Source organism: Panthera uncia, chromosome D1, assembly GCF_023721935.1.
Source record: "Panthera uncia isolate 11264 chromosome D1, Puncia_PCG_1.0, whole genome shotgun sequence".
NCBI classification, from domain to species: Eukaryota; Metazoa; Chordata; class Mammalia; order Carnivora; family Felidae; genus Panthera; species Panthera uncia.
Genome location: NC_064808.1, coordinates 101734812 through 101760494, shown reverse-complemented (window position 1 = coordinate 101760494; position 25683 = coordinate 101734812). Strand labels below are relative to the sequence as shown.

Here is a 25683-nt window from a genome sequence, read left to right as displayed (position 1 = left end):
CAGGGTCTTGGATGCCATGAGAGGTGTCAGAGTTTGTTCTGTTGCCGTTAGGGAGCGTGACCTATCGAAAATTGTAGGCTGGGATGGGAGTGCAGGTGGGACTGGGGTACTATGATTAGATCTGCATGTTGAAAGGAGGTCTCTTTCTGGCAGCAGAGTGAAGATGGGTAGGAGGTGTGGGTAAGACTGAAGATAGGAAGATTGGTAAGGAATCTCAGGCAGTGGTCCAATTAAGAGAATGTGGGTCTGGGCTAGAGGTTGTAGGTGTGGGAGGGAGAATTATTTCACTTAGGGTTTTGAAGAAGATAAGGGGCTTGGAACAAAAGCTCAGCAAGGTTGCAGGTAGTGTTTGTTCTAGGATTGTTCTAGGTTTGTTCCAGGATTGTTAAAGAGGGCAGAGGCACATCCGGATGAGAGGAGCTGACCGGGAAGTTACCGGCTGACTTCCTAGGTTGGATACTTGACTCCTAGGCTCAGGGAGAAAACAACAGCCTTGGTTTGTGGCATTGTGGTATAAAATAGAAGTCAAAAGCCTCTGATTTGTGCACATAACTGGTTTGTTTCTATGTCATTTCCCATCAGTTTTTGCCTTGGGCATGTGGGGGAAAGCAAATAATTAATTTTTACTTCATGTTAATTTTAATAATTAATTTTAAATGCCAGTGTTACGTATGGTTCAGGGAGGTAATGGATTTTCCATTCTGCAGGCTATGACTTTTTTTGTAATGGGATTGCCTGAATAAGACAGTGGGTTTTTTTTTTTTTTTTAAGTTAATTTGTTACATTCCCATTGTATATATATAAAGATTTGTCTTGATTTGTCTTTTTTGTTTTGAAAATGCAATCCACAGTATTGGTGTTTCCATCGTTTTTTTAATGTGCATTCACATCTCCCATTTGTGGTTTTTGTTTTTGTTTTTCTCCTTCTTCTTTTGGCCCTTCCATGCCATTCTTCTATAATGCACTTGACGGGAACGTTTTGTTTACTTCTTGAAAGCATCTCCTGCCCTCAAATTGTCCTCTTCAAACAAGGCTCTTGTTTTTTGAAGTCCTTAACTCTGTAGAAAGAAAGGGGAAACCCCTGCTTCACCATCACATTCCTTTATCACTAAAAGAAAAATTTCACGCACAAAAAAAAATACCTCCAAGGAGTTCTGGGAGTCTTTTTGGGCAGAGAAAGGTTAGTCGTGTGAGTCATATGCTATAGAAATTACAGAGTGCTCTGTCACTAACATCTCAAAAGAAAATGTCAAAGTAGAACACCAAAGAAACTTGCAAACAAAATATACAGAGCACTCCTTTAAGGTCGTAACCAAATTTTGCCGGGCTATATTATGTTTCCTTTAATTCTAGCCTATAATATAGGTAGGTAAACTCAGTATTTCTAATGTCATTCATTATGTGGTATTCACAGCTTGGTCTCTTTGACCTCCGAATCTGTGCTTCCTCCCCTATATCTTGTTAGAGTTTCCAAGCATTATTGGTCAGTTTTTCCTCAAGGGGTTCTCGCTGAATTTAGGGTTTTATCATTCAGAATTTATGCATTTAGTGTCATTGATTCCATACCTCGCAAGTGGGGACACATGCATGCTTGCATGCACACACAGTACATCTAGACACTCAAATGTCATCTTGTCCACATTTTTTTCTGTCATTCTTACCACCATTTACCCCAAATTCTAGCAAATCTTTATTAAGCCTCTACTGTGCTTGAATCCTGGAGATTCAGGTATTTCAAGAATACAACAACTACAATGCGGGGAAGTTTAACTCTGCTCTCACCCCAAGGAGTTAACCGAGAACCAAGGCTTATCTAAATATAACACAAGAAGATAATTGTTATACAGGCCCCGAGGCTAGAGGAAAGGCTAACTCTGCCTGAAGAACCAGGGAAATTATTAGCTAAGACTTGATTAAGAAGAAGACCTTTGTGGAGGGACAGGGGGAGAGAGAAGCAAGGGGTAAGGTAGGGATGGCAGCTCCAAGCAGGTAGATCAGCATGTGCAAAGGCAGGCAGGCCAAGGAATTCGAACTGTGTAGGGAAGGTGTAGACAGAACTAGTGGAATCAAAGTGTTGATGACACATGATGGGGAAAGAGTCTGGACAGGTAGGCCGACTCAGATCATGGAGAATTTTACATCCCATCAAAATTTAGATGTGTTTCAGTGCTCTTAAAGAATTTCTCCAGGATGTTTATTTTTATCCATAGATTTTATAACTTTTTTATACTCCTGCTTTCCTTTAAAAACATCATCTTGGGGCGCCTGGGTGGCTCAGTCGGTTAAGCATCCGACCTCAGCTCAGGTCACGATCTCACGGTCCGTGAGTTCGAGCCCCGCGTCGGGCTCTGGGCTGATGGCTCGGAGCCTGGAGCCTGCTTCCCGTTCTGTGTCTCCCTCTCTCTGCCCCTCCTCCGTTCATGCTCTGTCTCTCTCTGTCTCAAAAATAAATAAACGTTAAAAAAAAATTTTAAAAAAAAATTTAAAAAAAAATAAAATAAAGACATCATCTTGTGATCTCTGAGGATTCTTCTTGAATTTTAAAGAATTCCGACACATGTAGGAAAGATGGGACTCCATGGAAAAATGCAAAATTATTCCCGCAAATTGTACTTGGTTTATTCTTCTTATGAAAATCTCTTTAATTGCTAAATGGGTTGAATAATTGAACTGTTTTAGCTATCTTCTTTGTTGAAACTGAGAAAGCGCAAATCAAAACTAGTGTAAATGATAATTTTGTCTCTGTTCATAAGAGATAAAATGCGTAGAAGTATCAGTGTTTCATTGTAATAAATACAGAAACACGGCTTTGAAATCAGTTTCTAATATATGCTCTTCCAATGAGTAAAGACCTCATCCACTGATGGGCCATGGCTCCATCCATACCGGTGTGTGTTCATTGCCTCGATTATGAGACCTCCAGCCTTTGCAAAACACCAGGCAGAATGCAAAGGAATATTGGCTTTTGTTGTATAGTTGCGGTACTCTTTCCTCTTAGCTGTTCTGGCAAAGACTGTTCAGGCACGAAGTTGACAATAAATAGGTGAAGGACATTTTGTTTTATTCTTCACCTTTCCTAATCTGAAATGTTTATAATAAATACTTAAAGATAAAAATGTATGAATTACTTGGAGGAAGTTTTCAGAAAGTATCACAATTCAAACAAGGCTTCACATAAAGAATGTGGAGTGTGCTATCAGACACAACTGGTGCAAATTCGGGCTGTGCCACTTAGTGGCTGTGTGACCTTGGGCTGATTATTTAACCTCACTGTGCTGTGTTGCCATATATATATTAAACAGATTAATCTGTTTCTCAGGAATATTGCGAGAATTAGTGATAATGTTACAGACGAGGGGTAGCAGGTAAGAGTATGGTCTCTAGAACCAGACCACTTGGCTTTGAACCATGGTTCTGCCACTTACTAGATGGGTGACTTTGGACACATTACCTAACGTCTCTGTCCTCCGTTTCCTTATCTTTGAAGAGGGCATGATAGAAGTTCATATCTCATACTGGTTACCAGTTAATATTTGCAAAGTACTTAAAACAGTGCCTGGTACATAGTTGCTGCCATTTAAGTATTAAATAAATTGTTAATTAAAGTTCCTGGCACCATGTAAACACTCACTAAAAGGTAGCTATTACTTGTGTTCAGTATATACCTGATTCCATGTGAAAACAAGTCCTGAAAATTTTCATAGCCTTATAATCGCCCCTACCGTGTTTTTTGTTTTTATTTAATCACCAAGGCCTTAAAGCCTTATTAATACAAGTCACAGAGGAATAAGACAAGTTTATCACTTATATTCTAAATTGTCTCTGCTCCATACAAATTAATTATTTTTCTGAGAGCGATCTTAAATGTAATCAGTAATGTGTAATAGCCTGATGGATCTGACCTGTGCATCACAAGTCACTTGTCTCCAGCCCTTGAGGAAGGCTTCCCTTCTGAATAGACCGTGATCCCCGAGTAGCCCTTCACCTCTCATTACTGCTTCTAACAATCTTCCTGTTTACTAGAAGACCTTGGGACAGGGTTTCTGGATATATAATTCCAGTTTTGTGTCCTGAAACCAAAAAAGGGTGGGAGAGACTGAGATAGGTTTTATTAGTAAAATATTTATAAAAAGTCTTCCATTGGTATCCTTCTGCCACTAGTAGGATGTGAAAAAGAGCTTTGCCTCAGCAAACACAGTGATACCTCGTGTTTATCCTTTAAGCCCACTTAGCACTAGCAGCACATTAAGCCGGGACTGTGGAAGACAGCTCAGAGGGTTTTGTTGAGTTTTGTTTTCTTTTGTTTTCCCCCTCCTTTTCTCCCTTCGTGCTCTCCACCCCATTTGGGGCTAAGGAAGACCATCTATTTGCTTCTTAGCCCACTGAACCCTCTCATCGGACAAATGTCTCACACTGGTCAGCAGGATCACATTTCATCTCAACTGTGGTGATCATTCTCTCGGTGCCCTCCGGTCAGGTGGAAAGGGAGTGACTGATGTTTGGAAGTAAGCTGTGCAGCTGGCCTTTTCTTGCAGGGTGGGGGTGGGGGCAGCAAAGCACACGGTGATGTCAGTATCCTGTCAGTATTCCGTTTACCCAATGTGTCAGCTTCGTCCCTACCCCCGTCCCACCTTTCATTTGTCAGCTTTCATTTCCTCATAATTGTCTTCTTTGCTCCTATCGTCATAATTACAAAAGAGGTGTATCTCTCCAGCGAGACGGGGTATCTGAATTCTACTGGTAATTTTAGAAACAAGGATAAAATTAACCCTAAAGCCATCTGCTACTCTGTAGGAGAATTTTTTTAATTATAAATTAGACATTATAACACACTGCTGGGGATTAAAAATTGCCTTGGTTGTGTTGATTCCTAGAATTCATTTACTTTTTCTTAGCTTGAAGACTGGTTTTAAATGTTTTGTTTTTTCCCTTTTCAGAAAAAAATTAATTTACCTAATGACTTCTGTTTAGTCTTTGTGTCATTTACGTAAAAATCCTGAAAGTATTCAATAATTATAATCATTTTGCAACAATAAACAGTGACAGACTGTTTAACATTTTCTATATCTATTTCACAACCTTCATTTTATTCTGTTTCCTGGCTCCTTGAAGAGTGGTCTGGGGACCAGCAGCATGAGCATCACTTTGGAGCTTGTTGGAAATGCAGAATATCAAGCCCAGCCCTAGACCTGCTGAATCAGCACCTGCCCCTCAGCAGGTTTTCCAGGTGGCTCGTATGCCTGCTGATGTTCGATCTGTTTCAGGGCCGCAATCAACAGAATTCTCTTGTGCTTGGTTCCCGTCAGACGGCAATTATCAGGATCAGCTTATTTATTCTGTGCAAGGCCTTGTTATTCCTAAAACACTGGCCCTCTGATAATGATATTTGGGCACAGATAACTTATTTAATTTAGTGATGACAGTAATAATAATTGGCATTTGTTGTCCGTAAGATAACAGGTCAATCACTTTGAAAGTATAAAGCAGACAATCATAGCAGTTCTAGTACAGTTTTCAAATAGATCCATGGTCTGTTACTGGTTACTTAGATAAGAGGTTGTTAGAGCACTCCACTTTTGAGGCCAAGTTCATTTCCATGAGAGTCCGTCAACAGTAATTGCGTCTGTTCTGTGGTTAAACAGTCTACTCCAAAACCTCTCTTCTGTAGACATTTCAGGCCTCACAGAAACCAGGTGAGAGAATATGGGTATACTGGGAAATATCAAAGCCATTGTTAAGAGTAAAACCCCTGGAGAACATGGATCTGGGATCTGGGCACATACCATCTCACATGGAAGGGCAAGAGGTCTCTTCAACACATTGTGCATTCTTGAAAAGAACATGGGTTCCTGGGGTGCCTGGGTGGCTCAGTCGGTTGAGCGTCCGACTTCAGCTCAGGTCATGGTCTCGCAGTTCATGGGTTCAAGCCCCACATTGGGCTCTCTGCTGTCAGCGAGGAGCCTGCTTTGGATCCTCTGTCCCCTTCTCTCACTACCCCTCCCCTGCTTAGGCGCTCTCACGCTCTCTCTCTCTCTCTCTCTCTCTCTTTCAAAAATAAGTAAGCATTAGATAATCTTAAAGAGTATGGATTCCTAAAATGAATGTAAGTATATATTTCTGACATTTACTTTGTAAACATCTTAATTATTTCCATTTACTCATTAAGGATGCTGTTGACATATCAGGTAGTATTATAGAGAAGAGAAAGCCCTCAGTTGTCAATCCTGTTGGCAGAGGGATCAATTAGGAAATCTCTCATCTCTACTAATGTAAAGGACTTTTCCTGGGTTTATGACAGCCTTACCTCCCATTGTGAGTTGGATTAAACTTCTCTGACTAGCAAAATTCTTGGAACATCTGTGATTTAGTTTAAAAGAACACCTGGCTTGCAGTTTAAAAAAACCTGTATTTGAATACTGGCTAAGCCAGTCATAGCGACAGGTACTTGGGCAAGTCTTCTAACCACTTGGAGCTTCAGTTTCCTTGTTGGTAAGACAAGGACAGTCACATTTCATAGAACTGTCATCACAATTAAATGAAATAACATGTTACAAAAATACCAAGTGTGTAATGCCTAATCCAGTGTACGTTTGACATAAATGTTTTTTGGATTTGATGATAACTAGACCGTGTTGAAGGACTAGTTGTCGTTTGTTTCTAAAACTTCTAATGATTTCGTACTGAACTTTCTTAAAATTAAGAAGCTAAGAGATTCTTCGAGAAAGATAGGGGGTTTTTTTCCTACTATGTTCAAGAAATGTTGAAAATCATGATTGATCTGACAAATTCAAGGTGCGTTATGAGGGAGAGTTCAGTTACTCCCTACACAAGACAGATTGCTGCAGAGGAAAGAAAGTTTTTATATCTTCAAAATTTTCTAAGAGTCGGTCAATCGTGTATGAATAAAAGTAGTATCAAAATAACACTAGACTGAACCATGGATTGCAGTGAGAAGTATTGGTGTCAATTCATGAGTTGTTGGGTTTTTTTCTTTTAAATACATATACATATAGAAAGGAACAAGAATAGATATGAGGGGTATACATGGCTTTTAGCATTCATACATATACTTCCTAACTCTCTATGCTGACACGGACTAGAAGCAAGTGACATCCCAGCTACAGTGAGTACATGTAGGTCCTAGTCTTGGTTTATTATTTTTTTTAAGTTTTATTGATTGATTTTAAGAGCGAGAGAGAGGGTGTCCTAGCAGGGAAGGGACAGAGAACTCCAAGCAGGCTCCGCACTGTCAGTGCAGAAGCTGATGCGGGGCTCGAACCCACAAACCGAACAGTGAGATCATGACCTGAGCCGATCTGAAGAGTAATAGTTTCATCCGACTGAGCTACCCAGGCACCCACGTCTTGCTTTCTACATACCATTCTTCTATCAAAGTAACCAGAGCTCCTTGGAAAAGTGGTTGGTTCCAGAGTGGAGGCAGGGAAAATACAAAAGAAGCCTGAAACATCTTCTGGTGCCAGAGATAAGGAAATACTTGAAATAAAATGACATTTTAAAAAGATGGGGACGTGTTGAAAGGATATAGAAACCAACCTGAATTAGTTTCTCATGGCCAAAGCGAGAACTATTTGAGCATCAAAATAAATAACAAGAGTATTATAACACACATACAAAAAATAAATGTTCATGATAAATACAATGATAATATTATAAATAATAAATGATTTAATGAATAAATAAAAGGGGAAGAAGGGACAACTCCTCCTTAAAGAAGAATTGTAATTAATAAGTGTAGAAGAAATGAGGGAAATGAAAACTCACCATTAGAACATTACAGTAGTCATTGCTGCAGTGAAGATCTACCAGGAGGGGCACCTGCGTGGCTCAGTTAAGCTCAGTTTATTAATTATAATGGGGCAAATAGTAACTTTATAACAGGGAAACCCAACAGAAAGCACCCTAAGAGATCAAGGTTAATAATCCCACCACTAATTAGACGTGCTACCATGCATCCCCTGATCCGATGCACTGAGAAGAGCACTCTACCTCTTGAAGTTCTGCCCCAAAATCCATAATCTGAACCCAGTCATGAGAAAACACCAGGCAAACCAGACTGAGGGACAGTCTATAAAATATGTGACCTGTACTGTATTGTTGTATCTTTTCTGAAAATCTAAAATTACTTTAGAGTTGAAAGTTAAATAATATCAATGTGAATCCAGCATTCCACGGCCTAAGTTCTGTGGTGGAGAAACAGGAGTCAGAATGTCTGAAGGAGGGGCCCCTGGGTGGCTCAGTTGGTTGAGCGTCCGACTTCGGCTCAGGTCATGATCTCACAGCTTATGAGTTCAAGCCCCGTGTCAGGCTCTGCATTGACAACTCAGAGCCTGGAGCCTGCTTCGGATTCTGTGCCTCCCTCTTTCTCTGCCCCAACCCACTCACATTCTGTCTCTGTCTCTCTCAAAAATAAATAAACATTAAAAAAAATTTTTTTTAATTAAAAAAAAAATAACTGAAGGACATAGCAGCCATCATTGTTGGTACTAACCTGCAGATCAGAGGTAGAGAGTACACAAAACTAGACAGGTGTTTCCATTCCAGCCAGAGCCACCCCGGATCTGGAGGTAGCATAAAGAGAAGAATGCCCAAGTTACTGTTTTCACAATGGTTTCCAAAAGTCTGACGATAATGTGGAGTCTTTTATTATTCTCTGTTGTCAGGAGTCTCTCTTCAGTGTTTGCACAGCAGTTGACATATAGGCACTCAAATGTTGAATGAAGGAATGAATTTGGTTACTGTGATGAAACACTGACCCATTCCATTTGAATAAAAGGCAGTAAGCAAATCCTGCACAGCCATGCCATTTTCGTATCTCATCGTTCTCACTCACCCCTCGTTGCACTTAGATGCATTTAGGCAGAAAGCTGCAGACTGTGAATGAAGCAAATTAGTCCGGTTCCTGTGAAGAAGTGAAAAGACTTTTATTTTTAAGTGCCTTTCTATTGCCACTTCTTAAACCTGACAATTATTACCTTACTCAAAAATAGCTACATATCACAGTGCCAGGGAGGGACATAAAGGTGGTGGTTAACAGCAAGGGCTCTGTAGTCAGACTTCGTTTCTATTACAGTTTTTCAACGTAAACGCGAGGTAGTTGACTTTCTACCCTCACTTTCTCCTAAAATACGGATGTCTCATAAGATTATTAAGAGGAAACCATCTTCAGGGTGCCTGGGTGGCTCAGCCGGTTGAGCGTCCGACTTTGGCTCAGGTCACGATCTCACGGTTCATGGGTTCAAGCCTCACATTGGACTCTGTGCTGATAGCTCAGAGCCTAGAGCCTCCTTCGGATTCAGTGTCTCCCTCTCTCTCTGCCCCTCACCTCCTCATGCTCTGTTTTTGTCTCTCAAAAATAAATAAAAATGTTAAAGAAAAAAGAAGAAGAAACCATTTTCTGCAGCGCCTTGATGGCCCAGTCAGTTAAGCGTCTGACTCTTGGGTTAAGTAATTTGCCCAACGTCACACAACTCAGTGGACAACCCAGGATTTGATTTGAATCTTCCTGATTCCATAGTCTTTCTGAACCCATACCTCAGATGATTGTAGAAACCATGTTTAAGTGTTTTGACAAGGTTATAGAAGACATCTGCATATGTGCTACGATAATAGCTTTAGTGAACCTGATTGTCTTTAGGCATTGCTTTTAATGTTACCCCAGGCTCAAGTTTCTATTTTCCTCATTTCTCTACAGGAAATTGAAGTAAACGTCTGTTTAGTGCAACTCTCCTTATAAGTTAACAGACACTTTCTTTGTCCTGAATGTGTAAAGCTGTGGTTGAGCCTGGGCTACCATAGGCACAGTGATGCTTTCCCAGCTCTGGCTCTCGCCTTGCCTATGAAATGTACCAGTGAGAGAGCCTAGGCAGTAAGGAGGCCAGGCCACCAGGCCCCGTCACTCCTCTGAGAGGACACAATCCACCAGGGCCCAGGGAACATCAGATTGAAGTTCTATAGTGACTCTTCGAGATGTTAAAACTTTACAATGCTATTCAAAGGGTATCCTCAACTTACATGAGCCTAAAATTCCTCCTGTGATTAAAGTTTAAAGTACAACAGTTATTGGACCTATTTCAGGATCTCCAGACACACATCCTGGAGCTTCTTGGGCTTTAATACGTGAGTGAAGTTAACATTTTCCTCTTTAAATGTTACTGGAATTTCTAGTCCTTGACTCATTTGAGAGTATAGCTTTTCTGGAAACTTAGAAACCTACATCAATAAGGACATACGGGTTATGATGTGGTATGAGTAGTTAGTCATAGAGGTGGAGTTGAGAAGGTAAGACCTCTCTGACGGTCCTTTGGGAAAGCAGAGTTGAGTGTAGGACTGAACTGTGGTCCCATGATGAAGGGAGAGGTTCGCCCTGCCTGGTTTGTACTCTTGGATGCCAGTGTTCCACCAGGTCTGGATGGTGCCTGAGGCTCTTCCCCACGTGCACCGTCACTTGTCTTTGGAACCCTCAGAGTCCTCTCCACTTTCCTGTCCTTCCTGTATATTTTCTCAGAACCTTTGTTTCTGAAAGGCGGTAGTTCGTAATGATGGCTTCACGAAAAGAGAAGGGAGCTGACCTTTGACATCTCCCATGCTCTAGGCACTTTACGTGTTTCATCTCATTTAATCCTCACAGCATCCTGTCTGGGTAGGTAGATTATCACTACATTTATAGATGAAGAAATTTAAGTTCAGGGAAGTTGAGTCGTCTACCAAAGGGGCTTGAAGCTAGAAAAGCAGGAAAACCGGAAGTCTGCTCTCATTCTCCTTAACTGGAGAGATTGTGCTCTGCTGTGAAGCTGTGGTGTTGGGGGTTGTGACTGTTGTTGACTGTCACTACTGCTTGCCACGAGTTTGTATGTCAGTGAGCCAAGGGAACGCTTCGCCTGCAGTTACTCACATAGGCCGTAGTCTCCCAAGTGTGAACAGTGTGAGTTGATGTTAAGTCACCGGATCCTCACAAAAACCTGCCAACTACGGATGTTTATTATCTCAACTTTGCAGATGGGGAAACCAAGGCTCACAGAGATTGATACAGAGTCACACAGCCAGTGAGTCTGGAACTGGAGATTTGATCCAGTACTCATGGGGACACCTTTTAAAGCTCACTATCCCTGCAGCACCCTACACCAGCCAGGAGTAGAGCCAGTTTCTGTCACTAAGGCAGTGTTCTCCGGTCAGGAGTCTTACAACATAAGACAGTATTCCTGTAACTTACAAAATAACAGGAATTTGTTTCCTGAAGGCTTAGCAAAAGGGCACAAGCTTGCATTTATACCGAAACTCACTGAAATTGGTCTTTTCGTGCATGTTGAAGGCATCTGAGTAGTGTTGCCAAGGTGCCTGCTGTGTAACAAAGCTATAGATTCAGTATGACTAATGTTATTTAAGGGAAGGCCATTCACTGTTTTGAGGTATAATGCCGCTCATTCTGTAAATGAGTAAGTGATAGGTGTCTTGTGGCTGGCTGGGCCAGAGAGCCATCACATGATAATGAGCTATTCAGATGCACATCTGCTTAAATCAGAATGTATGGGCCAACTCTTAAAGAATTGTGACCTGAGAAACACGGGACTCAGTTGCCTTAAGAGGTTCTAGATCTTGCTACCTTGGGTAACGGAGCCGTTGTGTTTAGGTAAAGATCTTAAATTTTTACTCATTTGTTTCTTTCCTTAAAGACTATAAAAGATAAAGAGCTCATGGGGCGCCTGGCTGACTCGAGGTTGAGCATGTGACACTTGATCTCGGGGTCATGAGTTCAAGCCCCATGCTGAGCATAGAACTTACTGAAAAAAAACTTTAACTTAAAAAAAAAAAAAAAGAAGATAAAGAGTTCTTAATCATGGAGTAATTGAAATTCTAAGATTTTCTAATTCAAGTTGGTTGTCCACACCAATGGATTTTCTTTCGGCCTTAAAAATACATGACCTAAAGTCTTTTTCCAGCCTCTCACTCATTGTCTTGGAGAAAAAAACTTGATAGATTTATACATTCGTTCATTCCACAAATATTTATTGAATACTTGATATTTGCTAGTCACTGTGCTCCGTGCTGAGGACACATCACAAGATCAATGCTGTTCCTCACAGAGCGAATAGTAGTGCTATCGTTGATACAGCATATTGTAAAATTTGTTACAAGAGACTCAGTATAGTTTGAGAACACAGATGAAAGTAACATTTATTTCCATCCCAATAGATTTCGGTTTTGGAAATTTCTTTAAAAGTGGTGAACTGCTGGCAACATGGTGTGGCAGCCCTCCTTATGCGGCCCCCGAAGTCTTTGAAGGGCAGCAGTATGAAGGACCACAGCTGGATATCTGGGTACTTGTTTGCTTTGCCGTGTTCAGTGCATCTATGACAATGACCCTTGGTACTTAGGCCCATCGCCGAAGCTCTTGGTACCTAACACATAGGCCGTAGTTCATACTTTCCCCGCCCACTGGACTGTAATTTGAGCATTTTGAATTTGATTCTAGGAAAGAATTTCTAGGGGCAGATGTTATTACTTTAATATCAGCAATAATTTTAAGTAGTAATCAAAAGAAATTAAATTCAGATCTTTGAGTATTTGTTTTAGGATATTTTATTGCAGTAGTCCGAGTTTTCGATTTTTTTTTTTTTTTTCTTTTCAAATTCTGAGACAATAGTAAATCCAAACAGGAATTTTTCAGCCCAAATGATCTTAAGGGCCCTGGGGATGTTTAGGAAAACAAAGAGTGTTTAAAGTTCTCAGAGGAAAAGTGACTGCACTGTCTTCTTTCCTAGAGCATGGGAGTGGTTCTTTACGTCCTTGTCTGTGGAGCTCTGCCTTTTGATGGACCAACTCTTCCAATTTTGAGGCAGAGAGTTTTAGAAGGAAGATTCCGGATTCCCTATTTCATGTCCGAAGGTAACAAACTTGTTCCTCTTAGAAATGTGCTCTGCAAACTTTGTGCTCTGAGTGAAATGCCTGGGAAAGGCTTCCCTTGTTCTAAGAGTTTGGTGCCATACAAAGTGACTGAGTCACTTCAGAAGCCATAGAAATAAGCTGCCCCCTCCATGTAGGTGAGCGACGCTCCAGCCTTCCTACTTGTGACTGAAAACGGAAAGTTTTCCAGGTTAAGAACAGCACGTCTTCGCATGTGCTCTGGGTCTATAAATGTCCCAGGTTTATTTTAGACTCAGAGAAGCACTTTGTAGACAGAGTCACAACTATTTCACTCTGAGTATGAAGTACATTTTCCCGTATCTTTTGGTGAAAAGTTGAAAAATTGAGTTTTTTAATTGAATTAAAAACTGGCAAAGCTCTTGAATTGAGAGGAGTTGCCCTGACCCCTCCCCATCTTGGGCTGGCAGGTTACATGCAGCCGACTGGGTTGTTGCCGCAGTTCCATTTACTCCATAGCTTTGGGTGACCATCCTGAACTCTGTCACTCCTAGTGATGGTAGAAGCTAACCTCCAATACTTAAGAGCACAGACCTTGGAGCCAGACTGCCTGGTTTTAATCCCGAGTCCACCACTCACTGGCGGTCTGACATCGACAAGTGATGTCACCTGTCCGTGCTTCCTCAGTCTTTAAAATGGAAATAACAGTGGTTCCTTGTAAGAGCCTTGTGAAGATTAATTGAATTAATCTCTGTAAAGCACCTTGCGGGGTGTCTGGCGCCTAGTGAAGGGTATAAGGCCGGTCACGTGGGCTGGTAGAGAGCATGGTGTCGGCTCTGAGAATTAGCTGCTGCCTGAGTCACAGCAGTGCAGTTTCTGAAATGTAATCACAGGTGAATAACGCTTCCCGTGCGTTTCTCTCAGCTACACCAATGGGGAGAGGAGATCAACAGTCTGCCAGAGAGCTCTCGCCTCACTCACTTACCCTTAATGTATCAGCCTCAGAAGGGGCTCAGGATCCATTTATGTGCTCGTTCTAGGAAGAAGGCTTGTTTTTGTCCTCAGCAGAATCTTAGTCCATGTCTAGATCTTTTCAGTTGAGAAATACGATGGAAGGGTTCATTTAGCACAGAATCGGACAGCCCTACACCCTCCTGTTTTTCTTAAGTATTCATTCACGTGATGGTTACTTTTGTGTCAACACTCACCACGTGAACCTGACAAATACAACTGGCTTTCATGTATTCATTTGAACTTCTGCTTTCCAGTGGGCACTGTGGAGGATACAGAGATTAATGCTGTTGTACAAAGTCACATGACTGAAGCCAATACCCTGAAGTACAAGATGATTTACGTGACTTTTGTAACATTGTGTTTCCATAGATTGTGAGCACCTTATTCGAAGGATGTTGGTCCTAGACCCGTCCAAACGGCTAACCATAGCTCAAATCAAGGAGCATAAATGGATGCTTGTAGAAGTTCCTGTTCAGAGACCTGTTCTCTATCCACAAGGGCAAGAAAATGAGCCATCCATTGGGGAATTTAATGAGCAGGTTCTGCGATTGATGCACAGCCTTGGAATAGATCAGCAGAAAACCATTGAGGTAAAGTGATGAGAGATTTGACTGAAGATATCTTAGGATTCTCCTGTGCTCAGTAACATGAAAGCTTGTGTCCACACCCACCATCCTGGTGTTAGAGCATGACCATTCCCATCACCTCGGTGTGTCCAGCTTCCCCTGAGGATTGAAATCAGGCTATTTCATGTTTGCTTCTTTATTCAATATATAAATTCTTCCCTTTGCCCCATCTGCCAAAAAATCAAGAGGTAGTTTATGTAGGTTTGAAAAAAGACAAAGATGGGAACTTAACAAAGTAGAAAATTTCTTGTAAGGGGAAGGGTAGAGTTTTATCCAAGTCATAAGCTACTTTCTATGGAGAATAAATATACATACAGATAGGGAACAAGGCTGAGGGCTGAACAGGAAACCACAAGAGTAGGCATCAGGTTCAGGATTTAGGTTGTGAACTGGAGAAACTGAGAAGGCAAAAACAGCTGGATTCCAGAATTGGAAGTTCTTTGGGTCATAGAACCGAGAGAGTCATGAATCTTGGAAGTTCCTCATCCCTTTGATTTCTGCCCTTTGGTAGGTAGCGTATCCATAGGGAAATACGTTTTTATTACCTGCACAACAGGAAAAAACAGTGCTTTTATGGAGGAAGCACAGCGAGAAAGAACACAAAATGCTTCTTAGGAATATCAAGTGCTCCAAACCGTGCTGCCATTAAGCAAAACCAGACTGGCTTTCCTGCCTGGCTCATCATGTGCTCAGCGATGTGTTTGTGTCCTTGTCCATGAGGTAGATTTCGAATGGCAGCTGTAAGTGCAGTCCCACAGGCCTGTGATTTTTGTCAGGGGTGCTCTACGTCCGAGGTGCCCTGCACAGCACCCGCTCTGGCTGTCGGGAGGGGTGAGAAGCAGGGGAGCTGTTGTTCCTCCATCCGTTAGTGTCCTGGGGAAGCTGGCCGGCGAGGGGTGTGAAAAATTGGGAAGCAACTTTATTTTCAAGCTTTCAAGAGGGTGGGACTGCAAAAACAAGGGGAAAAAATTACCTAACAACGGAGACACAGTGTCTCTCAATCTCCCATCCAAATGTTACTCTCCAGCCCAAAATAATCACCAGGAATTTCCCCAAAGACTTTAATCATTCACTTCAGAGTTTGCAATAGTTTGGACTTGTGTTGAAGTTAAGGAATTAGAGTCTCTGAGCTCAGGTTGCTAACTGACTTTACACCATAGTTACAGCTAGGAGACGGAACCTCACAACCCCATTGCAGACTTCCTACATGAGAAAGTGGTGGTATTTTCTTCTGAATGCAGAGAAATAAATGGAGCCTGTGAATGTAGAAGAGCGAGTCACTTAAAAGTATCACCCTTTATGTAATCAATATGAGAAACTCTCTTTCATTTTAATTTTTTTTTAATTTTTATTTATTTTTGAGAGAGAAAGAGAAAGAAAGCATGAGCAGGGGAGGGGCAGAGAGAGAGGGAGACACAGAATCCGAAGCAGGCTCCAGGCTCCGAGCTGTCAGCACAGATCCCAACATGGGGCTGGAACCCACAAACTGCGAGATCATGACCTGAGCCAAAGTTGGACGCTTAACCAACTGAGCCACCCAGGCACCCCTCATTTTAAATTCTGGAACAGCTTTTATTTTGAGACACACTGTTCATTGTGTTTAAGAACACATGGTTTCTTCCCTCCTTTTTCAGAAAGATGTACATCATTGGATTGGTTTTCATGCTTCTTTGACTTCAGCACTTGCTTTCTCTTTCAGTCTTTACAGAACAAGAGCTATAACCACTTTGCTGCCATTTATTACTTGTTGGTGGAGCGTCTGAAATCACACAGGAGCAGCTTTCCTGTGGAGCAGAGACTGGATGCCCGCCAGCGTCGGCCCAGTACCGTGGCTGAACAAACAGTTGCCAAGGTAACACCATATTAGCCAGTGGTCTCATCTCTCAGGTGCCTATTCATATATTTGACACATTTTTCATCTTGTAGTACAACAAAGGGTTAGGATTTATCCTCTACCCTGTTTTTCTGTAAAGTTTCTGCCTGTCATTATTAGATTCTCAAATGTTTTAACATCTTCCTATTTCTAAGGATTAATTTTATTTCAGTTGGTTTAAGAGACTTCTCATTTTTTTAATCACTGACTTATTGTGAGAATTAATGTAATGGGCCTATATAGTTGATTCCATGTAACAGATCTTTATTGCAGATTCACTGCGTGCAGGCTCCTATTATTAGGTACGATAGGGGATAGGATGTACGAAACCCAGGCATGGCCTCAGAGACCTTACAGTATAAAAGCAAAGTAAGACAACATCATAAATAACCGTCATTCGAAACAGAAAGAGATAAATGCAGGACAAGAACTAAGGGCAGAGGAGAAAGTGACACTTCTGAATGGAAAGGCTTCGTGGGAGAGACAGCATTTTGACGGATCTGGAATCCTCGGGGACGTGGAGGTGGGGGCAGGGGCGGTAGTGATAGTGGGAGGCCTGGTATGGAGGCCGCAGAAGCAGCTCGAGCACAAGTACTCAAGTGTGCAAGGGCAGGGTAGGCTCTGAGTAGCCCACCGGAACCGAAGCATACCAGGGAAATGAAAAAGTTGGAGCCGTGCTGTGAAGGGCTTCCAATGCCAAGGTAAAGAGTTTACTTACAGTTCAGGAAATTAGGAGGAACGGTGGGAGACTTCAGCAGGAAAGTGATAAAATCATATCCCGGCTTTAATCTATTAATCAGTGACATCATTGGGAAGGAAAGATTGGACAGGGAAGAGAAGAACTTTAGAGAGAGCAGTTGGGAGACGAGTAGTAAATACCGCAGGCTTGACCTAAGACCTGCTGGTGGGGGCACTGGACGCCCTCGGCTGTGGTTTGCAGAGGCACCGTAACACGGTGGTTAAAGCAGTCGTTATGGAGCAAGCCCAGACTGGGCCACCTCCTGCTACCTGACCTTCAGAAGGTTTCTCAAGGTCTTTCTGTGCCTTAGTTTCCAAATCTATAAAACGGAGTAATCATAGAATGTTCTGATGTTTAAATTAGTTGATAATTGTGCAACACTTAGAGCGTGTTCCGTAAATGTTTATTTTATAAAGTAATAAATGTTAGGGAGGAAGGAACAGCCATGACTTGGAAATGATCCCTTTCTTAAGCCCGAGGCTGGGAGAGTCAGGGGTGGCACGGACTCCGGACTCCATTGCTTGAGAGGAAGAAGAGCTGGATCCCAGGATAGAGGCCGAGGCTAAAGAGAGCTGGGAAATCAGCCACATAGAGGCTGAGGAGAGGAATGGTTCATTCAGATGATCTACCAGGATTCCCGTTGGCTTCTGTGAGTGCCTGCTTTGTTCAGAGGACAAGTAGGAGCAGAAGTTCTGGCCATATATTTCTTGTTTGGCAGTGTAACAAAGTTTACAGAATTGAGTACAATTTTGCATTGGCTTCTACAGAACATGTGAGGCGGGAGGACCTAACAAAACTAAGATCATCTTGATCTTAGTAGGCAAATGGTATATACACTGTTATACATACTTTAGTGAATATTGATACTGATGTCACATATGGACAGAGTTCCAAATATTGGGTCAGATTCTCTCTGAGCGCTTGGAATCCTTCAAAGTTCCAGAGTTGAATAGTATTGCTTTCAAGACAGGAGGGGGATACAATGAAAATTCTAAGCTGGGGGAGTAACAGTGAGGTGTAGTGGTAACCGCCCCCCTCTGGGAAATGCTGACAGGGAGCAGGGTAGGAAGCAGGAAAGCCCCCCCAAAGCTGTGGCAGGCTTTCCCTCCCAGGTCTCTTCATTCTTGCTCACAGTACACAGGCCAGGGGATGGGGTTATGTAAATGATTGACCCTGAGCACGTGCGTATTACTGCACATGATGGCCTTTCTTACCGAAGCTTAAAGAAGATTCCCTGGGAGAGCTCAAGTTATGTCTGATTTGGCTGAGAGTTCAGATCTATAACGTAGCTTCTTATGTTTTTTTTATTACCAAGCACCACATGAGTTACTTGCATTTTAAGCACTGACCCAAATTGTCATAGAAAGCTACTTACTGAGACTTAAAAATGTATCTAATTGAAGTAGAAGTCTTCAGTGTTCATTCAGTAGGCTTGTCCAGAGTGCCTTCTGGATGCTAAGCAGCAGGCACTGGGCTCAAGAAGATGCTCCCTTCCCTAGGAGATTTCACATTCTCATGGTTTGTTGAACTTGTTAAAAAAAAAAAATAGATTTCCCTGGGCTCAAAGTTTTAGTGGAGGCTTCTCCCTTTAATTCTTTGTTGTATTGTTTTAAAGAAGTGGCAAATCAGGGCACCTGGGTGGCTCAGATGATTAAGCATCCAACTTGAGCTCAGGTCATGATCTCAAAGCTCATGAGTTCGAGCCCCACTTTGGGCTCTGTGCTGATTGGAGCCTGCTTCGGATTCTGTGTCTCCCTCTCTCTCTGTTCCTCCCCCACTCTTGTCTCTCTCTCTCTCAAAATTTAACATTAAAAAAATTTTTCTTTTTAAAATAAAGAAGTGAGAAATCAGTTATAGTTGGTGAAACGATAAGAAATTAAGGAAACCACATGATCCCATGCAGAGATTGCACGAGCCGTGGAATCACACAGACCTTGGGTTCCATATCCTGCAGTGCCCTGAAATATAAACTGGAAATAGAAGCACCTACTTCATAAGTTTGCTACAAAGATACAATCAGTTAACTTCTACCTGCAGCTCAGTTCAGCAAATAGAGTCCTTCTTCTGTACCAGGAAACAGTCCCTGCCCGTAAAGAATTAATGGTATAGTGATAAAGTACCCATTATTACTACTTGGAAAACAGATTCCTATCTTATAATGATTTAGAGTACTTATATTTGCCATATACTCTGCAAGAGATGTTAACATCTAGTTGACGACAGGCAACAATTTGGAGACGATACGTGTCCTGCCTTTCTCTCACGAGTCCTAACTACTAGTCCTTTGCTCCAGGTTTCTATCAACTGTAAGTAGACGAGAATGAAACACTCATCCTAGTACTCCTCTGCTTACTGATTAGAGGCTGCCCTCCACAACTGTAAGGAAAGGCGTCCTGTAGTTGGCCAGGGCCACCGTAACAAAGTCCCATAGGCTGAGGGGCTTAAACAGCAAAAATTTATTTTCTCACAGTGCTGGAGGCCGCAAGTCCAAGGTCAGGGTGCCATCAGGGTTGATTTCTGATGAGAACTCTCAGCCGCTTTCTCTGTGTGCCCTCCCTCACACAGCTTATGTTCTGCATATGCAGAGAGAGAGAGAGAGAGATCCCTGGTGTCTCCTCCTCATCTTAGAGGGACAGGAGTCCTTTCGGATTCGGAGCCCACCCTTAGGACCTCATGTAACTTTAATTACCTCCTGAAAGGCTCTCTGTCCAAATGCAGTTGTGTTGGGGGTTAGGGCTTTAACATATGGATTTGGGAGGGGGAGGGGGGGAACTGGAGGTGTGGGAGGTGGACAGGACACACAGTCTGTCCATAACTGGCACATTCCTATTGGAGCAGTAAAGATTTTCCCATAGGAGAAAACATGATTTTCATTTTAATGGTCCTAAAAGAGCACAAAATCACGAGAATCAAGACCATAAACATAAGGTCTAAAAAGTCATTACAGTTAGTTGGACATGATCATTGTCTGTTGCCACTCTTGGAGAAACTGGTAACGTCTGCTTCCCTGGGACATTAGTCATCCATCTATTTATTATAATGACACATTCTTTAGTCTACAGTGCCGAGCATGCCATTTGAATAGTTACACCCTACCTTGTTCCAGAAAGATCGATTTAATCCCCTCAATGATTGCAAGAATCCTAAAAAGTAGACCGTTAAAACCTTCCATCCTATTTCCTGTGATTGGTAGTCACACAAAAATGTGTTTTTTTGTCTGTCCACACCAAGTCCACAGTAGGCTGCTGGAATCCAGGTTGGACATGAAAGTTGTCCAGGAAAATGTGTTCACTTGGTCTGGCGCAGCATGATCCTGCCATTTAAAAAGTCACAGCTCCTAAGAGGGGTGACTGAGAAGGAACAGCACATCCTAGTTATCGTGTTAGTACTCATTTCCAGCACCATATCATTTAGGTAATGCTTTGCCCTAATAGCTTAGACTACTTTCATACACGAGGAGCAACCTAAGAATTTTGGGAAATAGAAATTAACATTCAGCTTTAGCCTTCTATCGAAAAAATGATGAGTAGAGTAAGAAGAGTGCATGAAATATTCTTATTAGGAAGTATACATTTTATATTGTGACATGGGGCCGAAAAAAAAATTAATTTAAAATGACTAATCTTTGAAAGGGAAAAAAACTTGTTTAGCCTCAAGAGTGGCCTGGGATATAAGCATGAGGACTGATGATATTAGAAAAGCTGTTCTCTTTATCATGCTCAGAACAGTTTACACTGTTTTTTGTTTGTTTTTGGGTTTTTTTTTTTCTCTTTTTACCAACACTTTGCTATTGCTATTTTTTTTTAATGTTTATTTTTTGAGATAGAGACAAGGTGCAAGTGAGAGAGAGGCAGAGACAGAGGGAGACACAGAATCCAAAACAAGCTCTAGGCTCTGAGCTGTCAGCACAGAGCCCGACGTGGGGATTGAACCCACAAGCTGTGAGATCATGACCTGAGCTGAAGTTGGACACTTAACTGACTGAGCCACCCAGGCGTCCCTGCTATTGTTGCTATTGTATTCTTTGTCTCATGCAGCATATCTAATGATGTTAATGTTGGAACGAACCAAATATAAAGCATATTCTAAATACGTTCAAAGTATATTAAGTATAAGGTATATTTCGTCAAAAACCATCAACCTAAAATTTTAACGGAGAAACATTAAATAATATTTGAGAACAAAACGGTATTTATTTGCAGACTAATTGTTGTATTAAATTCTTGTAACCATTTTCCAACTTCAGAAGGAAGGAGGGGCGCCTGGGTGGCTCATTCAGTTAAGCGTCTGACTTCGGCTCAGGTCATGATCTCACAGCCGTGGGTTTGAGCCCCATGGCAGGCTCTGAGCTATCATTTATGAACTATCAGCTCAGAGCCTGGAGCCTGCTACAGATACTGTGTCTCCCTCCTCTCTGCCCCTCCCCTGCTTGTGCTTTCTCTCTCTCTCTCTCAAGAATAAATAAGCATTTAAAAAGAAAAAAAAAAAAACTTTCAAAGGAAGGAGAAAGGCAGAATTGACATTACTGACTGAAAGACCTTACATGTTACCTTTTACACTCCTGATGTCACTGTGAAATAGCAATTGTGCCCTCTTATACAGGTGAAGGAAATAGGATTCAGAGAGGGTAGGTAACCTGATAATGTTCACACAGTTAGTGAGGAATGGAGCAAGGAATCAAACCCAGGCCTCTGGAAGAGAGAAGCTAAAATTACACCATGTTGTTCCTTTTTATTTGTTTGAAGTTAAAATTCATCACCCTAAGTCCCTTCAAGTGTATAGCAGAGAAAAAGGTTGTTCCTCTGCCTTTTGGACACTAATATGATGATTGTTTCCTTAACCGTTTGGCAGTGTCTGTTACATTCAAAAGTCTTCAAATAAATTATTCTGCTAATTTTAAAGAGATGGGAGGGTAGGATTATCCAGTAGTTTCATCTTTAAAATCGATTTGTGCCAATTGTCATAAAGAAAGATTCTCTGGGGGCGCCTGGGTTCTCTGGGGGCTCAGTTGGTTCAGAGTCCCAACTGTTGATTTCACCTCAGGGTCATGGGATAGAGAGCCCCGTGTCGGGCTCCGTGCTGAGTGTGGAATTTGCCTAAGATTATGTGTGTGTGTCTCTCTCTAAAATAAAAATAAAAATAAAAAAAAGAAGCAGCAAGATTCTCTGTTGTATGACGTTCTGAAAGAAGAGTTCATCATGCTTGTTTACTTAGAGTTCTTAACAGAGGAGACATGAAAATGGGCTTAAAGCCATCCAGAGCTTTCTATAGTAGGTTGACTTTCGGAAGATAAGCTGCTCAGCAAGAAGCATCTCTCCTTCCACTGGGCCAACAGGCTGTGTTCAGGCCGCACATCTCCTTGGAAGGAGGACACTCCTGTCACCACCAAGTAGCTGCCACTTCTCTTTTCTCCCTCTGCACGCATACCCTTGTCAGGAAATACATAACCATCTCACCCCACCAGCGTGTGTGGGTGTGTGGGTGTGCAGGTGTGTGGGTGTGTACCTACCCCTGGTTCGGTTTTGAGCTCCTAGACACAGGGGCTTCTCTCTTTATAATTTTTGCATAGTGATGCATTGAGGACATAGACCACCTATGTTTGCTGAGTTAAGAAACAGAGCCTTCTTAGCTTCTGTACAGAGACCAGCTTCCTTGTCATCTGTGTGATAGGCACCTTCCTGTGGAACAGGAATGAAATGTGTAGAACAATTCCCTGAGACTGCTTCAAATCAGTACCTGTACCACGTACATGTTTCATCAAATTTTTTCTGGGGTTCCAACTACTTATTCTTTCATTGTACCAGGAAGAGTTATGTTATTCCAAGAATCTTGTATATTGGTATAGAAAGTATTAATGTTCCCAAACTGCTCTTGCCATATTTTCAGGCCCAAACTGTGGGGCTCCCGGTGACCGTGCACTCCCCAAACGTGCGGCTGATGCGGTCTGCCCTCCTCCCTCCCGCATCCAACGTGGAGGCCTTTTCATTCCCAGCGTCCAGCTGTCAGGCAGAAGCAGCCTTTATGGAAGAAGAATGTGTTGACACACCAAAGGTACGAACGTGTTTGAGAGACTCTGAGCTCGCAGTTGGACCGGAACTTCAGTTTCATCCCCGAGTGTTGTACTTTGGCTTTGGTGACCTTTGTCATTTCCTCAAGTCACTCAGGAGTGTTGTTTTTTTGCAGAAATGTGAGAAAAATATCTAGGCCGAACTTGGCTCTCATTGCGGTCTTACTGTTATGGCTGTTGCGTAACTTGTCAGACCTTATATGTACTTTCCAAAATCCTTCTTTCTCTTTCCTTAATCAGTCCCTTCCCTCTTCAGGTTTCTAGGTCCCTCATCGGTATGGGATTTTTTTTTTTTTTTTTTTTTTTCAAATTGTAATTCTGAAAACAGAAATATAATTACTGTGTTGAGCTTCCATCTGTGTTATTATTACCTCTTTTCTGCTGCATGCGCTGTAGCTGCAAAATAATGGGCCACCTCTTTTGGACCAGCATTTTCTTTGTCTTGTTTGAATATGTTTAAATGAGGTATGTTTATCCTTGTGTGCTGAATGAAGTTGGCTTTTAATATATAGAAGATGACAGCTTCTGTCATTTGATGGATGCTTACTTAACTTTTTTTTTTTTTAAGTTTATTTATTCTAAGAGAGAGAGAACACAGCAGGGGCAGAGAGGGAGAGGAGAGAGAGAATCCCAAGCAGCCTCTACACTGTCAGTGCAGAGCCCAGTGTGGGGCTGGAACTCATTAACCACAAGATCATGACCTGAGCCAAAACCAAGAGTCAGATGCTTAACCAACTGAGCCACCCAGGCGCCCCTTATTTCACTTCTCATACGCGTTTTATATACTGAGCATCAAGTGATGTCCAGAGGATCGTATTAATGGGCAGATCTTGGAACATAGGTGTTGGAGTATGTTCTAAATAGACTCGGTATTTTCCTAGCCGTGTGAACTTGGGCAGGGTGACTAACTTCTTTGAACCTCTGTTCTTCGTAAAATGAGAACACCAATTCTTGTGAGACTCTTGTGAGGATTAATTGAGATAATGTGTATGAGATTGTGAGCGTACTGTAAATACTCGATATTATTTGTTTCCTATCTTTTAAGCCTCTTGAGTTAATGAAAAGATAACTCACATGAATTCTGCCTCCATGTTCATAGTCTAGCAGAAGAGACACGATGCATAGCTAAAGACAAGGTACCAGGTGCTGAATACATCGATAAAATGTAATTGTTCCCTTAGATACCTAAATCAAAACGCTGCACAACTGGAAAAAGTTAGGGGGGGTTGCTTTTAGCTAGTTTGACCAGGACAGTCCAGGTTAACTGTCAGAGCTGGGAATTGAGGGATGGGATGGAATAGGGGTGGATGGCATCTGGGTGAAGGGAAGAGTCTGAGCAAGCAAATGTCAGGAAAGCTTAGGTGCATAAAAGAGCAGTAGCTCAGTGTGTGTGTGTGAGGAAAAGCACATGTGAAGGGGAGTTGTATGAAAATAGGACCAGTAGCTTAGCTTTGAATGTCAAGCCCAAGAATGCAGGCTTTTTCTCTAGGCCAAATCCATATTGTGCTTCAGAAATCATCCTGGAAGGTACATAGCCTGCATTTGATGGGGACAGGGGCAGTGGAAGCTTAGAGCAGGTGTCCAGAGAGGACATGTTGAAGGCCAGGACTGTTAGCGCTCAAGGAACTATAGAAGAGGGGATGGTATGAATGAGATTGTGCAGCTAAAACTGATAGAATATTATGGTCCAGGAAAAAGATGTCCAGACTCATAACAGTATTTTGAGCCTAGGTGATTGGGAGGGTAAGTGCCATTTTCAGATCTCTGGATCTGAAAGGATCTCTGGAGGTAGAGCCGATTCAGAAGTTAGATCACGTGTCTAGCTAAACCATAGACAAGGCAGCTTGAGGCGAGGCTGCGTGAGCAGGTGTTAGCTGCTGACTGTGAGTTCCAGTCCCTGTCTCTGAGGACGAGGCCACTTCCTGCGGACAGTCTGTTTTCTCTGCCGGTGATTGCCTAGAATGTCCAATAACCTCATCAGCTTCTGTGTTCTCACCTAGAAATTTAGCCATAAATTGGGACAACATAATTCACTTATTTGTAAGATCTAATTCCCTTGAAAAAATTAAAATGCAGCCTGCTAAAAGCTTATCTGTGAGGGCATCAGGCCTGAAACACAGATTGGGCACTGTCTGCTGTGGTATATAGGGCAAGCTATTTTTAAAGCTTGTGATTGTTCCCGTAACTAGGAAACAGACAGGAAATGAATGATTTTGTGAAAGATAAAGACAGTAGCTAGATGGTGTATTTGCATTTGTAGGAAGAGCAGTGCTACCCTGGCACTTAGCCAGGCCAGAGACATCCCCTGGTCTTCTTTGTGGACCATTTCGTTTATGTCAGCAAAAACGCTTGTGCCCTCTTCCCTCCCTAGGACCTCTTTTTTGGTGGCCCATCAGTAAGAGCACACACACAAAGCTGTCAGAGCTGTGGCTCCTTTGTGGTTCCTGTTACTTCCTACTCATTCACTGGGCCGCCCGTTTTTTGT

General features: G+C 42.1%; 1 protein-coding gene across 1 annotated transcript in view; it reads left to right on the top strand.

Moving 5' to 3' along the window:
* SIK2 (salt inducible kinase 2) overlaps positions 1 to 25683 on the top strand; it is a 105317-nt gene that overhangs the window by 65118 nt on the left and 14516 nt on the right. Inside the window, exons 4-8 of the mRNA XM_049613551.1 lie at positions 12211 to 12335; positions 12780 to 12903; positions 14263 to 14483; positions 16219 to 16371; positions 23018 to 23182. Of these exons, the coding sequence (XP_049469508.1) occupies positions 12211 to 12335; positions 12780 to 12903; positions 14263 to 14483; positions 16219 to 16371; positions 23018 to 23182 (788 nt within the window). The remainder of the gene's footprint in view (positions 1 to 12210; positions 12336 to 12779; positions 12904 to 14262; positions 14484 to 16218; positions 16372 to 23017; positions 23183 to 25683) is intronic.